The 27,456-nt window shown below is 56.0% G+C and overlaps 4 protein-coding genes across 7 annotated transcripts; all 4 read right to left on the bottom strand.

Moving 5' to 3' along the window:
* Positions 1-1,147: 1,147 nt before the first annotated feature.
* LOC115344291 (membrane primary amine oxidase-like) lies at positions 1,148-6,453 on the bottom strand. The gene is made up of 4 exons (XM_030021313.2): positions 3,741-6,453; positions 3,357-3,642; positions 2,368-2,497; positions 1,148-2,203 (listed from the first exon to the last, which is right to left on the bottom strand). The coding sequence occupies exons 1-4, from the start codon at positions 5,308-5,310 to the stop codon at positions 1,901-1,903; spliced, it is 2,289 nt and encodes a 762-aa protein (XP_029877173.1). The 5' UTR covers positions 5,311-6,453; the 3' UTR covers positions 1,148-1,900.
* Positions 6,454-6,562: 109 nt separating this feature from the next.
* On the bottom strand, positions 6,563-11,772 carry LOC115344292 (membrane primary amine oxidase-like). Of its 4 annotated transcripts, none has more exons than XM_030021315.2 (5): positions 11,581-11,772; positions 10,203-11,487; positions 8,063-8,348; positions 7,706-7,835; positions 6,563-7,173 (listed from the first exon to the last, which is right to left on the bottom strand). In XM_030021315.2, the coding sequence occupies exons 1-5, from the start codon at positions 11,770-11,772 to the stop codon at positions 6,889-6,891; spliced, it is 2,178 nt and encodes a 725-aa protein (XP_029877175.1). In that variant the 3' UTR covers positions 6,563-6,888. The 4 variants fall into 4 exon arrangements, with proteins under 4 accessions (XP_029877175.1, XP_040981514.1, XP_029877176.1 ...); XM_041125580.1 differs by having other exon boundaries at positions 10,203-11,106; positions 11,260-11,772; XM_030021316.2 differs by having other exon boundaries at positions 10,203-10,803; positions 10,936-11,772.
* An 81-nt stretch (positions 11,773-11,853) lies between these two features.
* On the bottom strand, positions 11,854-20,555 carry LOC115344293 (membrane primary amine oxidase-like). The gene is given in 3 exon segments (XM_041125581.1): positions 11,854-12,047; positions 14,536-15,761; positions 15,763-20,555. Coding segments are annotated over 3 exon segments (1,761 nt in total). The 5' UTR covers positions 16,104-20,555.
* Positions 20,556-20,707: 152 nt separating this feature from the next.
* Positions 20,708-27,432, bottom strand: PSME3 (proteasome activator subunit 3). The gene is made up of 11 exons (XM_030021323.2): positions 27,288-27,432; positions 26,542-26,574; positions 26,144-26,206; positions 25,540-25,644; positions 25,183-25,231; positions 24,430-24,542; positions 23,819-23,887; positions 23,510-23,577; positions 23,301-23,355; positions 22,957-23,043; positions 20,708-22,452 (listed from the first exon to the last, which is right to left on the bottom strand). Exons 1-11 carry the CDS (start codon positions 27,327-27,329, stop codon positions 22,372-22,374), a joined length of 765 nt encoding a protein of 254 aa, XP_029877183.1. The 5' UTR covers positions 27,330-27,432; the 3' UTR covers positions 20,708-22,371.
* Between the last annotated feature and the right edge of the window lie 24 nt (positions 27,433-27,456).

Raw genomic sequence — 27,456 nt, forward strand, 5'->3', positions numbered from 1 at the left:
GAATAGGGCCAGGCTGGGGGTGCTTTATTTCTGCACTGGGGTCTGTGTGCAATGAGCCCAGGATCAGCTGGCAGCCCAGAAGCTGTGTGCCTGCAGTGGCAGTGGCTGGCTCCAGAACACAGTGTCCCTGCGGTTCCAAGGCACCAGATGCAGCTGCGAGAGGTGCAGCGCGCGTGGGTGCTGTAACGTAATGTGCCACACACGGTGCCAATGTTTCATCCAGAAAGTTCCCAGCCTGCTGCAAGGTCTGGGGACAGGCAGTGGGCAGCAAGCTGGGTCGCTGCCAGCATGGAAGCACATCTGGTCTCACCTGCGTCAGCACACGGCCAGAGTCCAGGCAGCACTGGCGAACACATGGGCAAACAGCGGCAGGCAGGGAGCCAGCTTGCTGCTACCTTCGCCTTGCAGGAAGCATCCCACCTGCTCCCCCCGAGCCCCGGGAGGTGCCTTTGGGGCAGGGCCCATCCTGGCACCCTGGGACCACTGCAGCCTCACACTGAGCCATCCCTCCAAGCTGCCCACTCCTGCCCAGCATCCCTTCCCTGCACTGCCAGCGTGGCCCTGGGCAGACCCAGCACCCAGGCGAGGGGTCAGAAGGGATGGACACCCACCATGCCCCTGGGGATATGTTGGCCAGCGCTTGGCATCTGCAGCCACGTGCCAAGGCCAGGCTGTGAGGCTGGAGCTGAACTGTCCTCACTAAGCTCCTCAGTGTCCCCAAGCCCAGCCTGGCACAGGGGGAATGGGCTCCGGAGGCTGCGGGATCCTGCAGCCCAGGGCTGTGCACGCAGCTGGGGGCGTGGGAGCAAGGGTCCCCGTGGTGGTGGGGGCTGAGTGTGCTGGGCAGCAGCCAAGGCCAGAACTGATTAATGTGGCTCAGTACAGCCGTTACACATTAACTCCCTTGTTTGTCCCATATTCCCTGGCAGGAGCCTCCTGCCAGCCCCCCGCGGGTCCAAAAGCACAGCCGCTGCACGCTTGCGCTGCTGTGCTGGGCGCTGTACCAGTCCCTTGGACCCCCGTGAGCACCACAGAGCTGAGCCAGGACTGTCCGTTACAGGGCACCAGCACCCACAGCATCAACAGTGCCGGGGCTCTGGCCACCAACCGCAGAAGCCGCAACAGCATTCATGAGCTACACAACATCTTGGTCAGAAAAAGCACCTGAGTGCCTGTTTATTGGGGAAGGGCAGACAAGGGGCAGCTCACCCCAGGGTGTGCCTGTTCCGCTGCCCTGCAGTGTCTCCTGCAGGCTCCCGGTGCAGCCCAGTACGCTGTCCCTGTCCCCAGAGCTTGGCACTACTGCACCAGCCAGAGCTCAGCATCGCCTGGGCCTCAGCAGCCCTGGAGCTGCAGCGGCCACAGGGCTGGGGTGGATGTTTCAGGCATCCTGGAGCTGCTGGCTCCCCATGGGCCAATGCCCCCGGGATGCAGCTGGGCCACAGCAGCCACCATGCTGCCCGCTCCTGCCAGCCTGGGCAAAACCTTGGCATGGACCACAGCTCCAAGGGGAGCTGCGGCTTTGTGTAGTGCTCAGCCCTGGCCGGCACCATCGCCTTGCGTGCACTGACCTACCTTGGGGAGGCAGCGGGAGCCCTGGTCCCAGAGGACGAGAGCAGCTGTGGGGTGCCCACAGCACTTTGGGTAGCATCCTGATGGAGTCTCCAAAAATCACTCCTAGGGGCTGTTTTCCAGAGGCTTTGAGTCTGCCTTCGGCAGCATTGCGGTGCTGAAATGAGAGCTGAGCTCCTCCAAAAACCTGACCCTGAGCACAAGACGTCCCAGGCATGAGGAGGGCAGGTCCTGGTGTGGCTGCAGAGCCCTTCCAAATACGCACTCGATGGCCGGACACAGACTGCCTGCACTGGTGGGGACGGGGGCAGCGGCAGCCCTGTCCCCATCAGAGCCCACCGGGTGGCAGCGCCAGGCTGAGGTTGAGGAAGCCCCCGTAGCGGAAGGGGGGCAGGTGGGGGGCGCAAGCGGCGGCGGGGGGCAGGCAGGCGAGGGGGTTGGCCCCGCATGCCCTGGCATCCTGCTCGCTGCTGAAATAGATGCTGTCGGGCGAGTCCACCGAGGGGTCCTCGTCGAAGTAGTTGTAGGGCCTCAGGAAAAAGCCAACACCGTTCCCCACGGTCACCGTATTGGGGACATCTTCAGCATGGGGGACGTGCAGGAACCCCACAGAGATCCAGGCAACCAGGTCCTGGGCAGGAGGGGAGCCAGGCACCCTGTCAGGCTGAGCAGGACCTTTCCAGCCTGGCAGCCGCCCGGTTTGGCCACAGGACGGGTGAAGCCTCTGGCTGGGGCAGGAGCCGGGGTGGTACCCACGGCATTCAGCTCCCCTCCGCCCAGGGGAGCCCGGCTCACCTCGTTGGTGATGGTCTCGTTGTCGATGAAGTCAGCGAAGGCGACGGTGGGCGTCCAGGGGTCGTTCTGGTTGTAGATGCTGGTGCTGGTGGGCTCCTCCTCCTTCCGCCGGGTGACAGCCAGCTGGTACCTGCCAGCACAGAGAGCAGAGGGGCTCGTCTGTGCCGGCGTGGGGCAGGGCAGCCATGGCATTGCCACCGAGGGATGCACTGGCAAACTGGGGCTGGATGCATCCCCGGTGTGTGCCAGGGGACCTGGCCTGCCCTGGGTCAGGCAGGGAAGGGGCTGGCAGGGACCAGTGTGGCAGTAACAGGCAGCAGCCCTGGAGCCTTCAGGCTCACTGCCTGCGGCTGCTCCAGCATGGCCGGGAAACACGAACGCGTCCAGGCGCAGACGCTGCTGCTCGCTGCCCAGCACGCTCACTTCAGCCACAGCCACTTTTAACTCCTACAGCCTCCCCCAGAACGTGAGTTGTTAAATTTCACCCTGGCAGTGAGCCAGTTCCGTGTTTATCCCAAGCATTTCAGGACATGGTTTAGTGGGCATGGTGGTGTTGGGTTGACAGTTGGGCTCGATGATCTTAAAGGTCTTTTCCAACCTAAAAGATTCTATGACTCCATGATTTTCCAAAAGACATTCTGTCCTCACGTGAAGACGTCAAGACCTGGGGATGCCCGTGCTTCCCCTGGAAGTTCGTCCTACAGCCTGGTTATCCTCACAGGGAAAAACACATGTGATTGCTCTAAATTAATCTTATCTGGGGTCAGATTCCTGCCTGTGGAACTAATGTCATTGAGCAACTTTTCAAGGGATTTTCAGAGCCAAAAAAATATGCATGGTCGCTGTTTAACCCTTCCCTGCAGCCTGTCACAGGCTTGCTGGGAGGCAGCAGCCCCGGCTCCGTCAAGAGGCAGGGGTAGCCGGGGACGTGGTGGCAGGGTGGGAGGAGAGCGGGTGGGGGCCGTGTGTACCCCAGTCCTGGCACCCACCTGCCCCAGCTGATGGACCTCTCCATGGAACTGCTGGCGGGCAGGTGCTCCCCGGCGAAGCTGGTGATCTGGATCCGGTAGCTGCGCGGATGCCCCCACTTATTGGGATTGGGAGAGGCAAAGGAGAGGTAGCGGGGCATGGGGGTGTTGAGCAGGAATGCTGCCTTGTCCTCCCTCTCCAGCCTTTCCCTGCGGAGGTAGAGCCGTTCAATGGTGTTCTGCATGCTCCAGGGTTCTTTCACGATCTTGTACGCCATGTCCTGGGTCTCCAGGGAGTTCAGCTGTCCTGTGAAGCAGAAGGGAAAACCCTCTTGAGCTCCACGCCCCGGGCAGAGCCGCAGCCCAGAGTGAACCATAGCCATGCACAAAGGCACCCAGACCTACCGTCAACATCCAGGTCCACCTTGTAGTGGATGTGGTGGAGGTGCATCGTCCCCAGCGTGTGGGGCCCAACCCTGTTGCCGTAGTCAGTGCCTTGGCCGTGGAGGAAGGAGGAGCTGATGTAGCCAGTGGCATGAACCCGGACCTCCACGGCCCCACTGCCATGGAACATGAAGTCCCAGATGTAGTCGTAGTTGATGAGAGTGGAGATGGCACGGATGACCAGCGTGTTTTTCCGCAGCCCTCCGTAGTACAAGGACTGCGAGTCAGAGAAGTGGCGCCGCAGAGGGAGGGCAGCGTCATGCTCAAAAATGCAGAGTGAATTTTGGTTGGTTTTGGGGGTCTCTGACTCTGCCAGGTAGTGCCGGTCCACGTAGGTTGCTGTGTAGGGGCAGTCGAGGCCCCGGACAAGCTCATAGGCAAACCTGCCGATGCCAAAGCTCCCATCGAGGTAGCGGGTCAACATGCCCCCGGGGCAGTTGGAGCCGTACAGGGCTAAGGCTTCCTGGAGACTCAGCTCATAGACAATCCTCTCCCCACGGTACCTGATGTCAAAGAGGCGCGGGCCAGAGTTGGGGTTCATGCCAAAGGCAATGCTCCAGCCCTGGAAGGTGACACGGTTGCCCCTGATGCTATAGCGGGGACCCTGGGGCTCATACTGCAGTGGACCTGGGGAGCCGGGTGGGCGCTGGGGTCTCATCGAGCCCAGCACTGCTTCAGTCTGGGGCTTCGGGATCCTGACGACTTCCAGCAAGCTGGCCACAAATGCCTCCTCTAGAACTCCCATGCTGGCAAAGTACCGACCATTGTAGAAGACTTGGCGCAGCTGCCAGTGGGAGACACGGAGGTCCCTGTGCTCCACCAGCACCTCCAGCCCCACCGGCAAGAGGTAGTAGCCGGTGCCGGCCATGCTGTGGAAGAGGACAAACCAGGTGGCACGGTCACCGGACTTGAAGCCCCGCGGGGCCGTTGTGAGGATGGCCAGGTCGGTCCCGTCAGACTCACAGCATGTGGCGAGGAAGCGTGGTGCCTTTCTCAGCTCCTGCTGGATGAGGGCATTGATATCCATGTACTCCTTGCCAGTAACAGGTCTGCGGTGGTACGGCACCTTCCCCCTGTATTTCTGCACCGTGACGTCCCGGTGATATGCTGGCGTCGGCAGCGGACCCACCACGTACTCGGTGATGTTGGGGTCTGGCTGGTTCCCAAAGTACAGCACAGCCAGTGCCTCTCGGGGGGGGCGAGCCCCTCCACCATCCAGGAACCGCAGCACCTCCGCCTTGGCAGGGACCTGCAGGTCAACGGAGGCGATGCAGTTGTCGGAGGGTTTTGCACGCGAGGCATCAACCAGCTGCACCCCAAGGTTTCCCTGCAGGTACCGCACCACTTGCGCCATCTCTTCGGGCGTCAGATCGGCAAAGACCAGGCTCTGGCCATCATCGGTGTCCTCCTGCTCCGGGGGCTGGTCCTGGCAGGTGCTGGGGGCCCTTCCTCTTATCAGCAACACACAGACTAAAGCAAATATCGTGGCTAAAGCCAGAATGAGGAGGATAAGCGCAGTTTTCACGTTCATGTCTGCTGAGCCACTGAGAGTTCCCACAGTCTGGCAGGGTGGGTTTCCAGCTGCAGGATCCTCCCAGTGACTCGCTGACAGAAGGGGCTGGGTTTGGTTGGGTTTGTTTTTTTCCCCCGTTTTCTCAATAGGGAACAGTCCAGAGAAGCTCTCAGGGAGGGTGCAGAGGGATGTTCTCAGATATGCTCAGGATTTGCTGGGAACCATAAAAGGCAACTTTGCTCTGCTTCCCCAGTGGGTCATAATTTTAAGTAAACTTAATGCTTCTGCATCTGTCCTTCCCCTCTTCTCCCACATGCTACCCTGCAGACCTTGGAGAGGACAGATCCGGTCACTTGGAGGAAATAAATGCATCTCTCTGCACCTCCTTCTCTTAACCCCACAGAGGAAAAAAGCTGGGCAGGCAGCAGACACCGCAAGGACAACGCTCCTCCATGTGGAGCAGCACCAAGCACAGCACCACGGCCCCACGTGCCACAGCTCCGCCATCATCAGCAATGCCTCGACAGCCTGTGCAAGAGACATCGAAGCATCGCAAGCTGCTGCCAATGACCCCACACCCCACGTATGGGAAGGCACCAGTCCCGCAGCCAGGAGGGAGGGAGGGGACAGCTGCTCGTCACCCCCCCCCAAGGGCTACGTCCTAGCATAGACAGGGCTGCGAGGAGGGGGACAAGGGCTCCAGAGCCCACCCAGCATCCTGGCAAATGGGCAGTGGCACTGGCCATGCAGCACCACCAGCAGCAGCGCGGCTCCCGCACCCTGGCCCAAGCCCAGAGGAGGGCTCTCATGTGAACCTGGCCAGCATCGGGCTGCGAGGGGCCGAGCTGGTCCACGTGCTGCCTGTGGGGCTGAGGTTCAGCTGATTCCCACAGAGACACCTGTGGGGACGGTGCTGGCACAGGGGTGGCGAGACCCATCCCTGCAATAATCCCCTCCGCTCCCCTCACCTGCACCCAGCGGCAGGTGCCCAAGAGCTGCAGCCCAAGCGGCTCCTGGCTCTGTCCCCAGCCTCACCCTGAGCACCCGCAGAGCTTGGTGCCAACACCTGCCTCGGTCCTCCTCCCAGAGCCCTGGGACTCCCCAGTCCATCCCTCCTGCCCTCCAGCTGGACCATCCCTGGGCATGGATGGGTGCCCAGAGCCTTGCTGCTGGGCTGGTTTGTGGATGCAGGAATCACAGCAGAGACCCAGCATCATCCCCCCAGCAGACGTTGCTGTAAGTCGTAAGAACGAGACACTCGAGAGAGCACTGGACCAGAGAACCATTTTCATTTTTTTAACCTGAGATAAACACTACACAGCGCTTGCTTCTACAGCAGAGGAACAGGATTTTCTCCTCACTTTCCTCCTGCAACAGACTCAAATTCAGCAATTAACAGAGATAATGTAGATTCCCATCTGGCATCATGCCAGGAAGATTATGCTTCCCTTTTAAAGAGCACTATTTTAAAAAGCAATGATAAAAAGTGAAGGCATTGCACAATGGGAAATTGAGACAACTTCACTAAAAAACTGAAAATCTGAGAACAGTCAACCTGGTGTCTCTGACTGTGTCTCCTAACACTGTCCTGTAGCGTTAAAGCCTGCTTATATTTTGGAAACCATCAAAGGTGAACGGGGGGAAGTTTGGCAAACAAGAGGCAGTTTTGGGCAGGCATGCAATAGGGTTGATTTCACATGCCGTGAAGTCTTGCTCACTGGTGAAAAACACGCCATCATGTGAGTATATGGAGGGGTCCAAGTCATAGTAGTTGTAGGGTCTCAGGAGAAAGCCAACCGAGTTTCCCACCGTCACAGTGTTGGGAATATCCTCAGAGTGCGGGATGTGAAGGAAACCAGTGGTTATCCAGGCAACCAGGTCCTAGGCAGGGAAGAGCCACAAGACTGCGGTTATTTCAGAAGCCTGCAGTGGCAGCGACTGAAATCTGCACAGGGGCCATGGAAAGTTACAGGAGAGCAGGAGGGGACCTCCACAGGCACCAGCCTGGCCACATTCCCACACGCCAAGCTTCCTGCTCCTGGGAAAGATCCCCTCCCTTCCCCAAAGACCTGCCTGCAGCCCCAGCCGCAGATGTCCACCCAGCGGAAGGGCCCTTGCCCTGACCCCCACAGCCAAGCTCTGGCCTCGCAGAGATTTTCCTGACGTTTTGCCAGCATTTCTCCACAGGGAGAAACGAGCTCCTGCTCTGCACTCTGACCAAAGCACCAAGCAGATACACAGAAAAGGGGATGCTCAAACCCGCTTTCCTCGCTCCCCGGGGCTGCTGCTCTCCCAGCTGAGCCCGCTGTCCTGCAGGGGATGCTGGGGTCGCTCAGCCCCTGGGGCAGCCCCAGGGGTCCCGCTCAGCCTGGGGCTGGGTATTACAGCTCCAGCCCAGGGGAGCCCAGCCCACCTCGTTGGTGATGGTCTCGTTGTTGATGAAGTCAGCGAAGGCGACGGTGGGCGTCCAGGGGTCGTTCTGGTTGTAGATGCTGGTGCTGGTGGGCTCCTCCTCCTTCCGCCGGGTGACAGCCAGCTGGTACCTGAGGACAAGAAAAGAGATGGGAGCGGTCCCCTGGGGCAGGGCAGAACTAAAAACCAGCTCCCCAGAGAGTCTGCAGAGCACAAGCCTGCTCCTACGTATTAACCCCAGCCCAGGAGGGCGTTTGCCCTGTGCCTCCCCGTCAAGGAACATCCAAGCGATGAGTCTGCAGCCGGTGGGGCTGGGGGTGTCTCTGAGAATGTGCCATCCCAGCCAGAGCAGCCTGACCTTGCCCAGCTGATGGCCCTCTCCATGGAGCTGGCTTCGGGGACATGGTCCCCTGCAAAACTGGTGATCTGGATCCTGTAACCACGCTGGTGGCCCCACTTGTTTTTGCTGGTGGCTGCGAAGTAGATGTATCTGGGCGTCTTCGACTGGAGCCGGAAGGCAGCCTGGTCCTCCGTGTCCAGGACTTTCTTGGTGAGTCGTGGCCGCTCTATCTGCTGCTCCGGGCTCCAGGGAGCCCGCACCATCTCAAATGCCATGTCATGGGCCACCAGGGAGTTTTTCACCCCTGTGAAGCAAAAGCAAAGTCAATGAGGAGTGTCCCTGCAGTCCCCAGTTCCCCACGGACATCAGTGCAGCCAGAGCTCGCTCTCCCCACCCTCTCTTCCTGCACTCCAGGCTCCGAACCCTGGCTCCTGCCCATGAGAGCAGTTACCGCTCTGCAGCTCCACTGCACTGTGACTGTACATGGTGTATGTTTATCTATGGCTGTACGACTGTACGATTGTCTGACCCAGGCAACACCATGCTGTGGCAGACACCACCACTATCCACGCGGACTCTGTCCCTCTGCAAGGGACAGGAGGGGAGCCTCATCCCAGTGCAGAAGAACAGGTTTGCATCCCAGTGCAAGCACAGTCTAATTAACTCAAGCGCCTGATGGCCCAGGCACTGTGTGCTCATCAGCATGCATCCTGCGAGCTGGAAAGCACTAGGAAGAGCCCCGGCTCTGAGCACATTTGCACATCACAGAACTGGAGCAGTGCTGCGCAGTTCAGGTCTTTCCACAAACAGGAGTCATGAGCCAGAGGCTCAGTGCAACAGGAGGGGCACAAGAGCAAATAAATCCAGGGACAAGATGGCAAAGAGCTGGCCGAGAGTGCTCGATGGCCAGCGCCAGCACAGCTCTGGTAGAGGGGCCAGTGCTTATCACCCGCTGCCTGTCCCGGCCAGAGCGCATGGCATAACACCCTCCTGGGCTCCACTCCCCTCAGTCCCATGCAAGTTTCCAGGTTGTGTAAAGGGCATTTCAGAGCTGAAGCTCTGGCCATGCTGGAAGGTTTGAGCAGCATCTTGGGCCTGAGCCCTGGGGCTGCCATCGAGGCCAGCACCAGAGCCAGAGCCCCATGGAAGAGGAGCCATGCCCAACAACTGCCACTGTGCTCATTTTCTTCCCTTTTCTCTTGTGAACAAAACTTGTAACCCCACACCTCCCCTTCCAGTAACAGCAGTGAGTCTGATTTCATCTGCCTTTTCCCTGTTCCTGCAGTTTTGCAATCCCCCATTTTTACCTAAGCACTCAAAACTCATCCTAAAACCACATGGACAGCCTTTAAATTTCTGTCTCCCAATTAAAAGGAAATGGGAAAATTTTTAATAGATGGCAGAAGCGTGCAGCAAATGCAATTTCAGCAGGAGTGCAAGGACAGATTTGTGGCATAAATGGTAGGGGAATACTAAGAAAACTGCAGCCGATGCTCCAGTTGCTGCTGTGAGCTAAGGATCCCTTGTACCCCCAGCAAAATGCAGCACAGCCGTAAGCTCAGAGCTGGCTGCCTGCCCAGCATCTGCCTGCTGTGCCCACAGCCCCATGGAGGGGGCAGCTGCCTGTTCCACTCGCACACGAGCAGTGGGAACAGCTCGACAAAGCTGTAGGAAGTAGGAATGCAAGCTGGAAACCACATCCCAACAAACCAGCCTGATCGACTCTAACTATCATTTGGGACTCAGGACAGGGGAAGGGGGCCAGAGGGAAAAATCCCAACTTCTGCAGAGCCCCGGAGGCATTAAGGCTGACGGGGCAAGGGCAGGGCTGGGTCTGCCTGCGCAGGCAGGAGGGGAAGGACCCCTGCCCATTAGGGGCAGGGGCTGGGCACACGGCGGAATTGGCATTACCCAGCCCAGGAAGCCACAGCTCTGCATGGCGCTCAGGGGTAACTGCATGGGACAGAGGGGGAACCTATCCCTGTACCACAACAGCTTTTCGCTGCTCTAAAAACAGAAGGGAGGCAGCTCTGTGTGAGCACACCATCCTACCCCACATGTGAAAAGAAAAATCTGTATAAGGACAAAAAACCATCAAGTTTTGGGAGTCTACAAGTACTCAGGGAGGGCACAAAGGAGTGACAAGACCCAGACCTACCTCCCACATCCAAGTCCACTTTATAGTTGATGGAATGGGTGCGTATCGTACCCAGCGTGTGCTCCCAAACCCTATTGCCGTATCTCAGACCGTCCCCATGGAGAAAGGACGAGCTCGCATACCCCGTGGCCTGCACCTTGCCTTCAATGGCCCCGTTCTGGTAGAAGATGAAGTCCCACACGTAGTTGTGGTTGCCAACAGTCGCAATGGACCGAACGACCAGAGCAGAGTTGACCAGCCCCCCGTAGTAGAGCGACTGCAAGTTGGAGTAGTGGCGCCTCAGAGGGGAGCCCAGGTTCTGCTCAAAGATGCAGAGGGAAGCCTTTCTCTTGCTGGGCCTCAGGGTCTCAGACAGAGAGTGTGTGTCAATGTAGGTGGCCGAGTACGGGCAGTCAACCCCTTGCACCAAGGGGGAGGTGTAGCGCCCAATGCCAAAGCTCCCATCCATGTACCTCGTTGACATCCCTCCAGGGCAGTTGGAGCCGTACACCGACAATGCCTCTTGGATGCTGATTTCATAGGCAACCCTCTCCCCCTTGTGTCGGACGTCAAACAGGCGCAGGCCTGTGTTCACGCTCATCCCAAAGGCAAAGCTCCAGGCCTGGAAGAGGACGTGGTTGCTCCTGACGCTGTAGCGGGGACCCTGGGGCTCGTACTGCAAAGGGAACAGCACAGCCGAAGGTGCTCGGGGCTTCATGGACGAGAAGTCCCCATCCCGCGGTGCTTTCCTCACCTTCTGCACGCTGATGCGACCCTGCACGTAGGCGCTCTCCAGCTGAACCATGTCCCTGTAGTACTGCCCGTTGTAGAAGACCCTGCTCACAGCCCACTGGGAGATGTCCAGGCTGCTGTGGTCCACCAGCACCTCCAGCCCCACTGGGTGCACAAAGAACCCGCTCACGTTCTGAAACACGACAAACCAGGACTTACGGTCTCCAGACCGTAACCCATGAGGGGCTGTGGTCTGAAATGCCACGTTGGTGCTGTCATACTCAAAGACTTCTTTCAGGAAGGTTGGGGCTGCAGCAAACGCCACGTTCTCTAAGAATGCTTCCACCTGCTCGTACTCACTCCCCAGCATCGGTCTGCGGTGGTACGGTACCTTCCCCCTGTACTTCTGCACCGTGACGTCCCGGTGATATGCCAGCATCGGCAGCGGACCCACCACGTACTCGGTGATGTTGGGGTCTGGCTGGTTCCCAAAGTACAGCACAGCCAGTGCCTCTCGGGGGGGGCGAGCCCCTCCACCATCCAGGAACCGCAGCACCTCCGCCTTGGCAGGGATCTGCAGGTCAACAGAGGCGATGCAGTTGTCGGAGGGTTTTGCACGCGAGGCATCAACCAGCTGCACCCCAAGGTTTCCCTGCAGGTACCGCACCACTTGCACCATCTCTTCAGGCGTCAGATCGGCAAAGACCAGGCTCTGGCTCGTGGATCCCGTCTTCTCCACGATGCGGGGCTGGGATTCACAGCTGGGTGATCGCCTCCCCCTGCTCAGCAGCATGCAGGAAAGAATGAAGATTATCACTGCAGCCCCAACCAGGAGAACATAGGGAAGTTTGGGGTTCATCTCTCCAAGTGCAGAGACAGCGTGCAGTGTTTGGCTGCAGCATCTAGAATACGTCCCTCACCTGCAGACGAGGCTCTTAATTCATTTGCTGACTGTGGGCGTAAAGGCGTTTCTTGCGAGGTGGGGAGGGAGCCTGGAGCTCGCATGGGAGTCCGAGTGGAGATCACAGGTCCCAGCCAGTTCAGCCTGTTTCCTCCCCACCCCAGACACACCGAGGAAGCCAGCTGGGGAGCCTGTGCCTGACTCACTCCCCAAGCTACTGATGGGTTTCTCCGCTGCAGGGTGACACCACAAAGAGCCCCAGCCTCAGTCTGCCCAAGGGGCCTTTGCTTCTCCCAGGACACCCCATCCCGTCTCATGTGGAGTTCAGCGATGCTGCAGGGGCAGGCTCAGCTGGCCTGGTCCTTCTGCACCCTGGTGCCCTGGGACCAGCCCTGCTCCCCTGAAGGGCCGGTCTAGGCTGGCTCTCCAGGAGCGCCCAAGACCAGCCGGCTCCCCAGCACCTCCACATGCCAGTTCTCCCTGTCCCCATCATCTGTTGCCTCCAAGTCCCTCCCAACCCTGAGGGAAGGGACATGGCAGCTCCAGCCTGGCTCCAGCTGTGGGCAGACTAGCTGAGACAGGAGGAAGCTCCCTGGTAAGAACAGGCAGATGCTCTCTGAACCCCTGGCAGCAACTGCAAGTGACAGGCAGCACCCAGAGTGGCTGCACCAGGAAGAGCAGAGGCTGCAGGACGACTAACAGGACACATCTGTCCCCATTCAGGCATTCCCAACCCCACTCCAGCAGACATGATCCTTGGACAAGAGCTGTCACAGACAGAAATGGTCACTGTCAGGAAACTGTTCAGTACTCCTGACTGTACAACAGACCTTCCCTGGCAAGGAGAGCAGCGAGCAGCCCTTCGGAGGCAGTGAGCAGGGGGCTGGGGCCACCCCACCATGTTGTGAGGCGGCTGCTCCTGCATGGCCACCAGCTTCTGCAAGGCTGGCCCCACTGCACCCAGCCCCGTGCGAGGCAGCAGCGATACATCACCGACAGCCAAGGATGGCTTTCCTGAGATTGTGGTCGACTTCACACCATTCTGGTAGAGATGGTTTGCAGTGCAGGCAGAGAGGCTGGGCAGGGGCTGAAACCACTGCAGCACTGGATCAATTTACCGCTCTTGTGATCATGTTAATTTAGGAACTTATGTTTTCATTCTCACTTCCAGCCAGGGAACAATGGCCCTTTTTCCCTGCAGGTCCCCCACCAGCCTCAGATCAGGATCCAAGAAACCTGTGTGGGAGATGACCCATTTTTTCTGTGCTGCAGTTTTGCCTTCCCTGCGCTCGAAGGTGGGGATCCCGCAGGGCGCCTCTCGAGCACCCGGCACGGCCCCAAGCCCTGCTGCTTGGGACAGGGCTCCCCTCCCTTGCTAAGGGGAACAAGTCTGGGATTTTATACAACTCTTCTCAAGAGCATTTTGCAGCAGCCAGGGCTCACTGTCTGTAAACAGAGCAGGGAACTGAGGTGCACAGCAGTCACAGAAAAGGACCTTGCCACCACTATGCAGGAACTGTATTTTAGCACGTTTCTGAGGCTTGCTTACAGGAAGGGAACCAGTATCAGTCCTGTTTTCGACTGTAATGACAGCAGCAGCACCTTTCAAGGCCACACAAACCACTGCTGCATCACAGGCAGGTACAAGAGAGGATACATGCCAGGACTGAATGCTTGCACTGGAGTCAGCTGCAGCTTGACATACGTAGCTCTCCGATTACTCCCTGCAATCCAGGAGACAGCACGGGTTCCTGGAGCTGCATTTATTTCTCCTCGGGCTGGTACAGATGCAGTCCACTGCCCACCAGCAATCTGTTTGGTCCTGTGGAGGTGTGACACATTTTTTTCCCCTACCTTTTACGGGAGCAGGTTTCAATAACAGACACCTAATGCTGCCAGCCTGTGGCCACAGCACCACCACTGCCCTTGCACCTTCTGGGACTGCAGTTACTGGAACGGCCTTTAAGGGGAAGCAAAGCTGTCCTTTCAGGCTGAGCATCCTTGCGCCTCCCAGGGTGGAAGCCAGCACTTCACTGCTCAGCCCGCCAGACGGTGCAGCAAGAGGCTGCTCCTGGACTCAAATAACCCTCCGCAGGGAACCGCCGCCAAAAACCGTGACTCCGTGCAGGAGCAGGGGAATTCACTGGCTGACTGCAGCGGCTTTGCAGCCCGAGACGCAGGATCCAGCTTCCAAGCGTTTCCTCAAAAGAGAAGCGGGGATAAAGCTGCACAAACTCAGCCCTGCAGAGCACCAGTCCAGCTGCCCTGCTTTACGCTGGGCAGTCGAGATACAAAAAGCACTTTTCCAAGTTACAAGAAGTGCCAGGACCAGCATCAGGTGCAGCAACAGCAGGCTCAGACCTTCAGTCCTGCAGACAGGGCTGTGTCTCCCCGTCTGCCTGGCCTTGCCTATGGCAACACGCACCGTGCCAGACGTGAGGCCTCAAGGAAACACAAACATTTTTCAGCTGCTACCTTTCATACTTTCCCTGGGCTGAACACAGAGCTCCCAGACAATTCCCACTGCCTTCAACTCCATGACCTTGACAAACTATCTTGTACACAGAAAAATAATTTTGCAATGAAAGAAGAGGTTAGGAGAGTGAAAAAGCAGAGTTCTGATGTCAGTTATTAGGGACTCTACAGATGAGGAAGCAATCCCCCCAAAGCTCTGGGGTTTACCAGTATAATAGAAAACATTAAACGAAGACCCAGACCTACCTCCCACATCCAAGTCCACTTTATAGTTGATGGAATGGGTGTGTATCGTACCCAGCGTGTGCTCCCAAACCCTATTGCCGTATCTCAGACCGTCCCCATGGAGAAAGGACGAGCTCGCATACCCCGTGGCCTGGACCTTGCCTTCAATGGCCCCGTTCTGGTAGAAGATGAAGTCCCACACGTAGTCGTAGTTGCCCACGGTCGCAATGGACCGAACGACCAGAGCAGAGTTGACCAGCCCCCCGTAGTAGAGCGACTGCAAGTTGGAGTAGTGGCGCCTCAGAGGGGAGCCCAGGTTCTGCTCAAAGATGCAGATGGCACTTTTACTAATTCTGGAGACCTGGGAATGAGCAAGGTAGTGCACATCCAAGTATGTTGCTAAATAGGGGCAGTCGACCCCTCGCACCAAGGGGGAGGTGTAGCGCCCAATGCCAAAGCTCCCATCCATGTACCTCGTTGACATCCCTCCAGGGCAGTTGGAGCCGTACACCGACAATGCCTCTTGGACGCTGATTTCATAGGCAACCCTCTCCCCCTTGTGTCGGACGTCAAACAGGCGCAGGCCTGTGTTCACGCTCATCCCAAAGGCAAAGCTCCAGGCCTGGAAGAGGACGTGGTTGCTCCTGACGCTGTAGCGGGGACCCTGGGGCTCGTACTGCAAAGGGAACAGCACAGCCGAAGGTGCTCGGGGCTTCATGGACGAGAAGTCCCCATCCCGCGGTGCTTTCCTCACCTTCTGCACGCTGATGCGACCCTGCACGTAGGCGCTCTCCAGCTGAACCATGTCCCTGTAGTACTGCCCGTTGTAGAAGACCCTGCTCACAGCCCACTGGGAGATGTCCAGGCTGCTGTGGTCCACCAGCACCTCCAGCCCCACTGGGTGCACAAAGAACCCGCTCACGTTCTGAAATAAAACAAACCAGGTGATCCGATCTCCAGACTGGAATCCACGGGGAGCAGCTGTCAGGGCTGCTAGACTGGCTCCATCATACTCCATTACTTGACGCATGAAAGATGGAGCTGTGGGGAACACTTGGCTTTTTAAAAACCCTGCAATCTGTTTGTATTCAACAGCCAGTGTTGGTCTGCGGTGATACGGCACCTTCCCCCCATACTTCTGTACCGTGACGTCCCGGTGATATGCCAGCATCGGCAGCGGACCCACCACGTACTCGGTGATGTTGGGGTCTGGCTGGTTCCCAAAGTACAGCACAGCCAGTGCCTCTCGGGGGGGGGCGAGCCCCTCCACCATCCAGGAACCGCAGCACCTCCGCCTTGGCAGGGACCTGCAGGTCAACGGAGGCGATGCAGTTGTCGGAGGGTTTTGCACGCGAGGCATCAACCAGCTGCACCCCAAGGTTTCCCTGCAGGTACCGCACCACTTGCACCATCTCTTCGGGCGTCAGATCGGCAAAGACCAGGCTCTGGCCATCATCGGTGTCCTCCTGCTCCGGGGGCTGGTCCTGGCAGGTGCTGGGGGCCCTTCCTCTTGTCAGCAACACACAGACTAAAGCAAATATCGTGGCTAAAGCCAGAACGAGGAGGATGAGCAGGGTTTTCATGTGCATGCCTGCTGCTGGTCCTGAGGCATTCACAGCAGCTTTCAGAGCAGGCTTTCTAGCTGCTGCCTCTGTCAGTTTACGCTGCACTGGATGGATTAGCACGGAAAGTACAAAAGACTGGGAGAGGCTAGGGGAGGAGATCTGAAATTCGTGGTGACCAGAAAGGGCAGATCTCCTCTCTCAGCTGCAGCCTCCTCTGTCCTCTGCCACGAGCAGTGCCCTGAAAGAACTAGCGGAGATGCAGGGTCAGTGACTCAGACAAGTTTCACGTAATTCTGTTACTTTTTCAGTCCAACCTAGCTTCCTGAGGCTGCCTGTAAAAACGAAGATCCTGTAGCCAGCCTGAGGTGGCTGGGACCACTGTGAGGCTCTGACAAGCTGGGAATTGTTGCCACACTGTAGAATTTCACCTCTTTGCAACTCACCAAATTTCCTTGTTTATCAGGCTGCTTCCTTGTAAACATTCTCCCTGGCAGCATGATTCCAAGCTTGGAGTTACTTTTTATTTTATTTTTTTAAATCTTCCACATGGAAGCCTTTGCTGAAAACACATCCATCTGTGTAGTAGTAGAAAAACTTTGGTGGGCATGAAGAGATGTAGTTCAGGATGAGACTCAGGCCCCAATGTGCTGTGAACAACTAGCTCTTAGTTTGCACCTCTGAACAGCTATGAACTAATTAATCCCCCAGCATTCTACTGAAACAAGATCACACAGCTTTTGTCTCTGCCTCCAGTTCAAAGATAAACTGAGGTGCAGCTTCTGAGAAGTTCCCTCAAGGACAAAACCACCCCCAACCTGCGTCATCCAAGCAGGCAGCTGATGGCCAGTGCCTGCTATCACTGTGCTGCCAGGCTACCACTGCCCAGGCTGAGCAGCCACCTCCAGGATTTCTACCAAAGGTTGAGATAACTGCCCTCTGCCACCCCCACCGAAGGTCTCTCTGCTGGTCTCACAGCACTGTTGAAAGGCCTTGGCAGGATGAGGCAGCCAGACACCAGGACTCGGGGCTCCATCCTGCCACGCAGCAGATGCTTGGGGTAGACAAGATGTACCACTTTAGATACTTTATCCCTGCCTGTCCCTGAGCTGGTGCTGAGAAGCACAAGGCATCCAAGAGAACCAGGGCTGGAGATTCAACCCAACATTTCCACTCCTGCTGCCAGCCTCACCTCGCCTCACCCTGGCCTTCTCCTCCCGTCAGAGTTTCCTGGTGCGAGACGGCCCCCCTCAGCCTCAGCACTGCCTCCAGTTCTTCCTCTGCAGCAGCTCTTGCCCTGGACTCAGTCCCTCTGCGGTCCTCCGGCCGTGCTTACCAGACACCACACTGGTAAGCAGAAGGCCACGTGGCCATAGGACTCGCTCCATTATCCTCACCACCACTGGCAGCCTCGGCCTTCTTTAGCCCAGGCTGCAGCTGTGCAGGCCAGGGACACGCACATCCACTCTGTGCCAGCACGCGTCATCTCTGCCTCACCGGCTGTTGCGCCAGCAAAGCCTGCAGAGCCACAGCAGTCAATTCACATGGCCACTGTGCCAGAAGAGGGGCTCACTCTGTGGCACGGACACAAGCAAAGGGGAGAGACAGGACAGATGAGAGGAGAGCCTTAGCTACAGGGGATGCAACAGCTACAGGTTTCAGAGGTACCCTGCTCTCATCGACTTTCAATTGGCCTCCAGTGGCAGAATCAGATGCCCCTGAGTAGCCCCAAATTAAGCAAAGCAGCACCAACTTCCAAGTCAGTCTTTCAATCCATGAAGTCAACAAGGCTTCGAGGATTACCTGAGTTTAGGCTTGAAAGAAAAATTCCCTTTTGGTGTAAGCCTAGAGCATGCTATCCATTTCACTCAGTGCAGAGAGGAAGCACTGTTACCCCAGTTAAGGTTTAGAGCAGAGCCAGGACCTACCTCCTGCCTCCCAGGAATTTAACAAGTGTTCTGTTGCACCACGCACCTACGCAGCTGAGCCGAGACTACTGCACGACCCTGCGAGGCTGCATGCAAAATGCTCACATTGACATTTCCTTAAAAAAAGTACAAAAAGAGCAGATCGTTCAGTTTTGACTTCGCCTCTTGGTTTTGCATCCCAAGTCCCTAAAAGTCGAGGCACAGGCTGCAATTACAGACGGTCATTTTCTAAGCAGCACAGCAGCAGTTTAAGAGAACTGGATAAACTCCACAGGCCTTGCTGCCCCACAAATCACAACTCAATCCTGCAGCTTTGCCTGGGAGATGTCTGAAAATAAAGTGTGGGAACACTCTTAGTTCTGTGCACATCGGGTGTTTCAAAAAAAAGAGAAACCCTAACCTGTAATGACATCCCCATGACAAACCAACCCACAGCCCACACCCCAGGTCTGCAGGATACAGATGAGGCAAACGAAGCTTTGTGCACTGCCTTTGCCCCACTACAGGATACGCGCCATGGATGCCATGTCTAATACCACGTTATTTAATACTGCCCATTTCTGCTGTACTTTTCAAGCTGAGGACTTTTAAAGCCTATGACAAGCAACACAAGAATCAGCCTGCACTTTCTGGGAGCTCTGTTTCAGAATAAACAGAACAGCCCTAAATCCATCTCCATCTTGCAGTAGAAATTTCAGGAAGCAGAGTAATTAACTGAGCCTGCAGACCCAGGAAACCTGTGTCAATACCTTACTGATGAGAAGCAATCGGGGATCTTTAAGGGCCACACATACCACTGAACTGCTTGTGTACCTTCTCCAAAAGAAGCCTGCAGCAGCTTAAAGCTAACCTAGAATTTAAAAAATTACATGTCTCACTAACAGCAGTGTAACTTGTTTATGACCTGTTTAGTGCACATACCTCTTCCCACAACTCAGCTCCCAAGCCTGATTAGCCCATCACCCTGCCCCACACCTAACATGGAGAATTCACATCCTACCAATGTTTATTTTGGCTACACAGTTGCTTTTAGGTACTGCCCACCAGCACATCTTATATTTGCTAAATTGCCCATGTCTCCCAAACAAAGCAAGGAAGAGAGGAGTTTGCTGGTTTTTGCTCGGACAGAAAGGTAGAGGTGGCAAAAAATAGTCTCTGAAATTTATAGAAACCAAAACCAGAGACAGACAGCTTTTGGCTCAAGGAAACTTGGAGTCAGTGACTGCCAGACAGCTGGGTAAAGAGTACGGTACAGAAACCCCCTTGCCAACAATCCTGACACAGGCAAGTCTTAAGCATACCCCAAGCCAGACCTCAGACTCTGGAAAACCCCCACTCCCATTCTCTCATCTCATAGGGTCAGCTTGTATAAAACAGAACAGTGGAAATTGCTTGACCCTTACCCATGCCAGCTGCGTTTCTGGCAGTGTTTGCGTCTGCACACAACTGCTGTGCCTTTATTCTCCTCTCAAGGTTTTAACAGTCACTGCATATAAGCTGGGATGTCTCAAGAACCTGTGAATTAGAGCCGTGGCGGCACGCTGCCACTTCTCCCGGAGAGCAAAGCAGAAACCATTGCACTGAGACTGAGGGGTGAAGATCACAGACAATAAACCCTCCCCTGGCTCCTGCAGATGAACCACGCTCCCTGCCAACACCCGCTGAGACAACTGTCCTGGATGCTCCGTCCTTCAGCAGGACCGCTGGCACAAGCCTCCGGGGAGTTCAGTTTCTTCTGGTTGCAGCGAAGAGGAACCCCTCGTGCTGCACCACATCAAGCCCTGCCAGCAACAGCCCTTCCTTTGAGCTCTGGCTCCAGCTGCCTCAGCCCCCAGTGACCCATTTCCAGCTCAACTCCCACCTTGCCCGGAGTGGCTGGGGCACCTGCAGGACTTTCCCACACGGCAGGCAGCACCGTGGGGCAGACGGCCCTGCGGGGGGCAGGAATCGTCTGTCCGCAAGCAGCTGCTCCTGCTTCTCAGCAGCTGAAGATTTCAAGGCTGGATGTGCCAGCCAGGAGCCCCAGCCTGTGGTGGCTGCTCCGGGGCCAGGCACTGGCCCCACCTAGCGGCACCCTGCCTGGGAGGGGTGGCTCGGGGACAGAACACTTAGGGAACAGGAGTGCCACTGGAGAGCCCTCTGCACCCCGGGCTGCGGTGCAGCGGACACGGGCGGGGGGGGAGCGCAACAAGAACGAGGACGATCCCCCGGGGAGAGCAGAGGATGCGTTGGCTGGGGGATTGCTGGGCGGCCGGAGTTTTCCTTTGGTACCAAGAGCATAGCGGACCACGCGCTGAACACACGCACCAGTTGTGGCCTCCAGCCGCCTGTCCCAGGACAGCGCTGCAGGCACCTGCTTGGCAGAGGTGCAAGAGCAGCCACGGAACAGGCTGCAGACCCTTCGAGAAACACCACGCAAATCTCTTGCGCCTGTTTTAACTGAGACGGCCTGAGTCCCACACACTGGGTTGAGATGGGATGGATCACATTAAACCCAAGACCATGGGCCCAATGTAAGGCATGCTAAAGGAACAGAAACAACCGACAAAGTAGTGCACAGCAGTTTACAACACAGTCGAAGAGAGGAATGAGGAGAACGCAGGGAAGGAGCAACTGGATGCGAGAAAGGCAGGACCAGAACAGACGTTAACACTGCGCAGCCTAAGAGCTCAGTATCACACACAAGGGGCTACCTTAAAAGAATTCCAAGTACCTTATTTTAATTTCTTGACATGGTAAAAGTTTACATACTTTCATCTGGCAAAGAGAGCCGAACAAATTAAAAGGAATCAATACAAAGAAACACAGGGGGAAGTGCTGCTCCCAGACAGCAGCTAGAACGCAGTTGGTTTGTTACTGAATATTTATTAGCGGGAAGACTAAGAGTTGACTTACTACAAACAACAACAGAAGAGTCTATAGCAAGGGCCAGCAGCCCTCCACACTCTGGGCAAATCCCTGGGAAACCAGCAAGAGACAACATGGCTCTTAGATGTGGAAGCAGAAGAAACAAAAACAAAGTAAAAAAAGAAGGGGAGAAAGTTCATTCCATTTGTCACTGTTGTTACAATGAGGTTAACACAACTATTAAGGCTACTGCACAATAAGAATATACAGGTGTAACAGCGAGACCCAGGAAACAGCGAGGTTCCTGAAACAAATGATTTAACGTTCCCTGAATAGGGGACTTAAGTAGAAATACTATAAATAAGAAAATTCTGGAGCCTGCAGCGTTATGGGCCCACTTGCCACACACAAAAACTGACGCAACACAACCAGTCATTTCCAAAGGGGTTTGTAATGGACCATGAAACGTTCCGGCAGCTTAGGGGAGTCAACAGGCACACAAGCGTGCCCTTTTCAGGGGAAAGGCTACAAGGTCTGCCATGGTACCAGGTGGGTATCGGCCACCCTCACCCCCAAGCCCCAGCTGTCGCAGCTGGCCTGCTCTGCCCGGGCAGCGGGGAGCACTGCCAGGAGACAGCAGGTCTCAGTCTGACCATGTGCGGAAACTATCAGGACTTTAGTATCGGACCTCCGGCCCCTCCCTTCTCTCAGCCTGGGCAAAAGCATCTCATGCTGAAGGGGCACTAGGACATATGTGAAGTAACATTGGTGGTAGCCAAGAAAGTGGCTCTAGTCAAATCGCAAACAGGAGCACAAGTCACCTGAGCTCACGACCAGCCAGGACAGCAACCAGCCCTAGTTTTCAAGCACCACTTCGTGCTCTGCACTGATCTAGCCAGAACTGACAAGGCAGAGACAGATGGGGCAGGCTCTGCTGAGTCAGAAGAGAGCCAGAAAAGGAGTGCAGACCGCTCAGCAGCACTGGAGCGTGGCTGCTGCCACCAGCCCAGAAGGGGCAGGTTCCCCTGTCTTTGCAATGGGTCAGTGCAGAGCACTGGCGGCAGAGGGGCCCAGCTACAGCCAGCAGTGGAGAGCGAGCTTCTCTGCCACTGCACCACCACCTGAGCTTGCTCTCATGCTGAAGACTGTCTGCCCCATTCCCAGAGAAGCCTCCAGCCAAGAGATGGGACAGGACAAGGGCTTGGTCTCTAATGTGGTTCCTACTCAGGTAGGAAGAAAGGCATGAAGGAATGTTCCTGCCTGGCTGGTGCTCTCACTCTGCAGTAGCCTCTAGGGCACCCCAAAGCAGCACAGCCTTCTCGTTACCAGTTACTAGAGGGAGGGAGAGCTCCTGAGACCTGAACAAAACCAATCACAAAACTAGGTGAGAATTTCTTTAGAGTTTAACTAAGAATGCGATACTATTTCCAGCCAGTTTCCCATCTCGATAGTCACGTAACAAACCAAGGCAATGACGGTCTTTAGTTGACTGAACAGTTCTCAAGTTCAAATGTTGACACTTAATAGAGGGTCTCAGCGTTGCTGCTCCGAGGCCTCTTTATCTTCTCAATGTTTTTAAGGATCATGTCATGCAAAGTGACCTGCAAAAAGGGAGAACAGGACTCAGACAAGAAGGGTGAAGTCATCCAGTGTTCAGCTTTCACAGTGAGCACTGGTTAAAACAGCAGTACAGCTCACCTTGGCACTACCCTCAACCCCTGCATGCAATCACACACCTAGTTAAGATAAGGGCTTCTTTCAGCCAGACTTTACAGAAGCCACTGCATGTAACACCACAGAGAGACTTCTTTACAGACCCCAGGAATGGCTTACACTGCATGAAGAGTTTAGGATCACAGGTTCCCACAGAGGTGGAAGGAATATTTTGTGCTAGACTCCTGTGAACACTCAGTTGGAAACACCTGAACCTCTAGGAGGTGGTGGAGGGGCAACAATCGGCTCTTCTCATTGGAGCTGGAGTGGGGACAAGAGGCTTCTTGCCAGGACCAGGCGTGCTCACAGGGAAAGGGGGGAGCAGCAGCAGGATCAAAAGGGCTCTCCACTGCTGTGCAAGGAGCCAGTGCGAGCTCTGGTGTTTCACTTACATATTGATTCCTCAGCTCTGAAATGATCAGGCGCAGACTAATGTACTCCTTCTCATCGATCTCTGTCACTGTGCGGCGGTAGTCCTCCTACAGAGAGCAGACGCATAGCTGAGCGGCCTGAGCTCAGCTGTGCCTCCCATACACCAAGTGAAGATCCTACCTTTTACAAAGGAATCCCCCCTTCAGCTTGCTCTCCTCTAATGCAGATGTCCTGCATCCTTGTATGATCCCCTCTTTTCCCCCCCAGGACCCTCAGCTCAAAAAGGACAGCGATGAAGCGCCCCAAAGAGTCCCAAAAAGCAGCAGCACTTAACATGTAAACCTCCACTTCCCTGTTTACTTACCACATGAGGGTACTTAGCTATTTTGGAAACCAACTTTGCTCTTGTGATATAATATCTGGTAGGAAAAGGGAGAGACCAAAGGTCAGATAAATAGCAGCAAGATTTTTTTTCAGGCCCAACCTGCCCTAGAAAAGCTGGGGGACCTTCCCCAAGCACTTTACTTTTCCCAAGGGGATTCTGAAAAAAGAGGTCTGTTCTTGCACGCCTACCTAGAAATCTGGTCCAGGTAGGATGCTGCCTCACTCTCCACAGTTCGAAGCTCAGCAACTGTTTCCTCCTGCAGGGAAGACAAGGAAGCCATTAGCTTCATAAGACTGCAGCTGGCCTTCAGGGCTCTGAAAGCAACACATCTCAGCAGTGCCATGTCAATTTCAGGTTTAGGTTTTAAAACCTAAACCAACCCCATGACTGCAGCTGCTGGATACCATCACATGAAAGATTCAGAGGAACCCGAGAGATCCATGTCCCTGAAGCACAGCTCTCTCCTACAGCAGGGCACAGAGCCAGTGGTGCCTTACCTGAATAGAAACACCAAAGTTGTTTCCATCTTCTATCCTGGGGATGAGAAGCTGCACCCACATTTTGACCTGTGGTGGAGCAATCACAACACTGATCAATGCCAACATCTCCACAGACACCTCTCTCAAAAGTTTTACCAAAAGCCCCCCGGGACCCTGCCTTTGCCATGCAGTTCATGATAAACTCCTGCAGGTCCTTCACGCTCATGCAACACTTCTGAGGAGATCGTTTCCCACATGGCTGGGATGCCACACAAGCCAGCACAAGCACAGCTTCTCATGGGAAGCTCTCCTGACTGTGCCACAGAAGCTCTCAGCAGGGGTCTGTGACTGTGCAAAAGGAGGGTGAAGAAAAGCCTCAAGTAAGGAGCTGGTATAACAGACAAGATCCTCCTTCAGGAGGTGAACTGCAGAGCTCCTCAAGGACTCGGAAAAACATTATTTCCCTACACCTAACTCCCAGCCACTTTTAGATGCTGCAGTACGAATCCTGCCTTTCCTCATCTACAGAATACAGAGGGGCCTGCTCCTTCCACTCAGAGCAGCTTTGCCTCTCCAGGAGCAAAAGCATCCTACTGTCTGTCTCCACTTGCTCCAGCGCGCATACCCACCGTATTACACTTCTCAATAAGCAGCCTGATTTCTGGTTTCACTTTCTCAATGATGTCCACCAACTGCTGGTTGCTCTTCAGCATCCCATTGGGCATCACAAACACTTTGGTACCTAGCAGCAGAGGAGAAAAACACCTTGCATCAGCGACACGTAGGAACAGCTGCGCCAGAGGATCAGACCGAAGGTCCACCTGAGCGTCTTATCTCCCGCAAAGGCTAGTAGTGAACACTGAGCCAGGCTATAGCTAACCTGTGGGGAAGGGGAAATTTGACATGGGATAACAGCAGTTACCACAAAGGAAGGAAGGAAAAGAGAAAACACAGAGCGGAGACGAGAGCTGAAGAACTCTAGGCTGCTGAGGCTGGGCACAAAGGATTTTCCTGATGCACGTGTATGAGCCGTTTCTTTCTGCCTCAGCTTAATCCAAAGCCTGGTATCTTCCTCCAGACAAGGAGAGCTTTCAGCACAGAGCCACAGGGAGATCAGCTGTCTCTGTCAGCAGGCCAAGCTCAACCCATTACTACTTATGTCTATCAGAGTAGTCCTAATTATGCTTCTAAGAGCTGGAACCTGACTCCTCCACAACAGAACATCCATAGCTCAGGCTCTGAGAGGTTGTGGGGAGAGGCCTGCGTGAGCAGCAGCTGCTGTCAGGACAGGGCAAGTGGGGTTCATGTGAATTCATAACCCTAAGGCATGGTGCACTGGTTCAGGGGGCAGGCAGCAACACAAGAGACTTGGGGACTCTTACCCTGAAAGGTCTCTTCGCGGTCTTCCAGCTTCCTCTTTTTCATATTTGGCTAAAATATACAAAATGTTTTACTCACAAACTAGTCGTAAGCTTTAACAGTGTTGCAAAGGAAATAAGGAAAACTTTAGAGCCTCTGCCACGCTCCTGGTTTCTAAGCATCCTTCTTTAAAAACAAAGGAGGACTGCAGAGCACAGCATTACCTCCAGCAGACTTCCCAGGCCTGAGAGACCAATTCCTAAAAGCCTTTGGGAGAGCCATAGCCTGTTATTAAATAAGAATATCCTACTCCAGCACAGAGCAAGCCATGCAGCTTTAATTAACAGAAATAGGGATCACAGCCAAGAGAGTAACCTTACCCCATCCAGTCCATCATGGCTGTTCGTGAGAAGAATTGGGTCAGGCACTGGGAGGTTCATGTCCGAATGGATCTGAGTGAGATCATGAATATTCAGGATGGGCTCCTGGAAAATAAAGCAGATTTGTTATTTAATTATGAACTAACAAATTCTGTCACACCAAACACAATGAAAAGACAAAAGATTCAGACCTCCCTCTTCTCCAACTATAAAATAAGGACGGATGAAAAAAAAGTCTAACAATAGGCCTGTGACGAGACCTCCCTCCACCCAAGAACAGTGTGCCAGCTCCAGACTGTGATCAAAGCTATCAACTGTCTGCAACGCTGGAGTCCCTGTGAGACTACAGCATTACGAAGGACAGCCCAAAGTTGCCAAATACGTAAGAAAGATAAATGCGACACTCACGCAAAGAAAACTGAAAAGGAAGCACCCCCTTCTAGAGCTAACAGCACTCAAATGCATGCAAGCGACTGAGCCACTCCTTTGTGTCTTTGTAACGAGATGAAATACAGAAGAAAATACACAGGACGAGACCCGCCACGTCACTTTCAACACGTGGCTTGAAAATGAAAGAGGATACAGAGGACAACATACAACTTACCTTAAGGAACCCATCAAGTTCTAACAGCTTCTTTGGGAAAAAGTTTGCCACCAGGTCTTCAGCCTGAGAGAGAAAGAAAGAACAGATGATGACGCGAAACAACGCCGCGAGGTTACCACTAGCAGGCAAGAACACCAGGAAAATCAACTGTCCAAAGGCGGGAGACAGGAGAGAACAAAAGTTCTGCCTGCTGCCAACTGTCACACTAAGCCACGGTGAGAAGATGTCAGGAGAGCCACGAGGCTACGTAACCTCACTCCAGTTGGTGACTGATGCCCTGAGCGCTGCTAAGCTTCCAGGAGAGGCTCAAATCGCAACCAGGTCTATCAGAAAGATACGGCCAAACGGCCTCTTTCCCGTCCTATAACGTTCTGGGCCAGCGGCAGAGGGATACTCACCTCGCTCGTGATCCGCTCCCTGAAGGAGTCAACCTGCGGAAGGAAAAAAGCAACAGTTCAGACTCACTCTCAAAAAGCAGGGCTCTGTGCAAGCCAAGCGCTGCACCCCGCAGCTGTGGAGTTCAGCTACGGCCTGAACGCAGGCTCTCTCCGGGAACAGCTCCCATCCTCGCAGGAAACGCCCGAGGGCTGGAAGAGCCTACAAACACCGAGTGGCAGCCGCCCGTCCGCCTCGCCTGCAGGCGCCGGACTCGGAAGGACGCTCCGGAAGCGCGAGGGAAGGCGCAGAGCGATGGCGGGGAACGGCGAGCCGAGCGGCTCCTGCCGGGCCAGCGGCGGCACGGGGCGCGGGGAGGAAGAGCCACTGGGCCGCACACGCCCAGCCCGCGCCGGGGCCAGCGGCCACCCTTCGCCAGGGAGCCGGCCGCCCCGGGGGCGGCCCCGTCCCCGCCCTCCCGGCGCTCCTGCGGAGCCGCGGCGGCCGGGCCCGCGGGGGCGGCGGCGCCGGGGGGTGGGGGGGTGGGGGCAGAGCCCGGCGGTTGGACCGCGCGGGCGGGCGGGCGGCCCGCAGCTCGGCGGCCGCCGCCGCGACCAACGGCCGGGGCGAAACGGCCGGGCGGCGCCCCGGGGCGGCCCCGAGCCCGCCCCGCCCCGAGGCCCGGGCCGGGCCAGCCCGACGGGGCCGCGAGGCGACGGGCCGCTGAGGCGGCGGCGGCGGGGCAGGGCGGGCCGCGCGGAGGGCGCACCTTGAGCTTCACCTCCGGGTCCACCTTGAGCAGCGAGGCCATGGCGGCAGCGGGCGGGTCCGGGTCTCGCTCTGGCGCGGGGCCGCGCTGCCGCCTGCCCCACCACCGGCGTCGCCGCCACCGGAACTGACCTCACGCGGCGCGCCCGCCAATGCCGCGCGCGCCCCGC

Source organism: Aquila chrysaetos, chromosome 8, assembly GCF_900496995.4.
Source record: "Aquila chrysaetos chrysaetos chromosome 8, bAquChr1.4, whole genome shotgun sequence".
Taxonomy (NCBI): Eukaryota; Metazoa; Chordata; class Aves; order Accipitriformes; family Accipitridae; genus Aquila; species Aquila chrysaetos.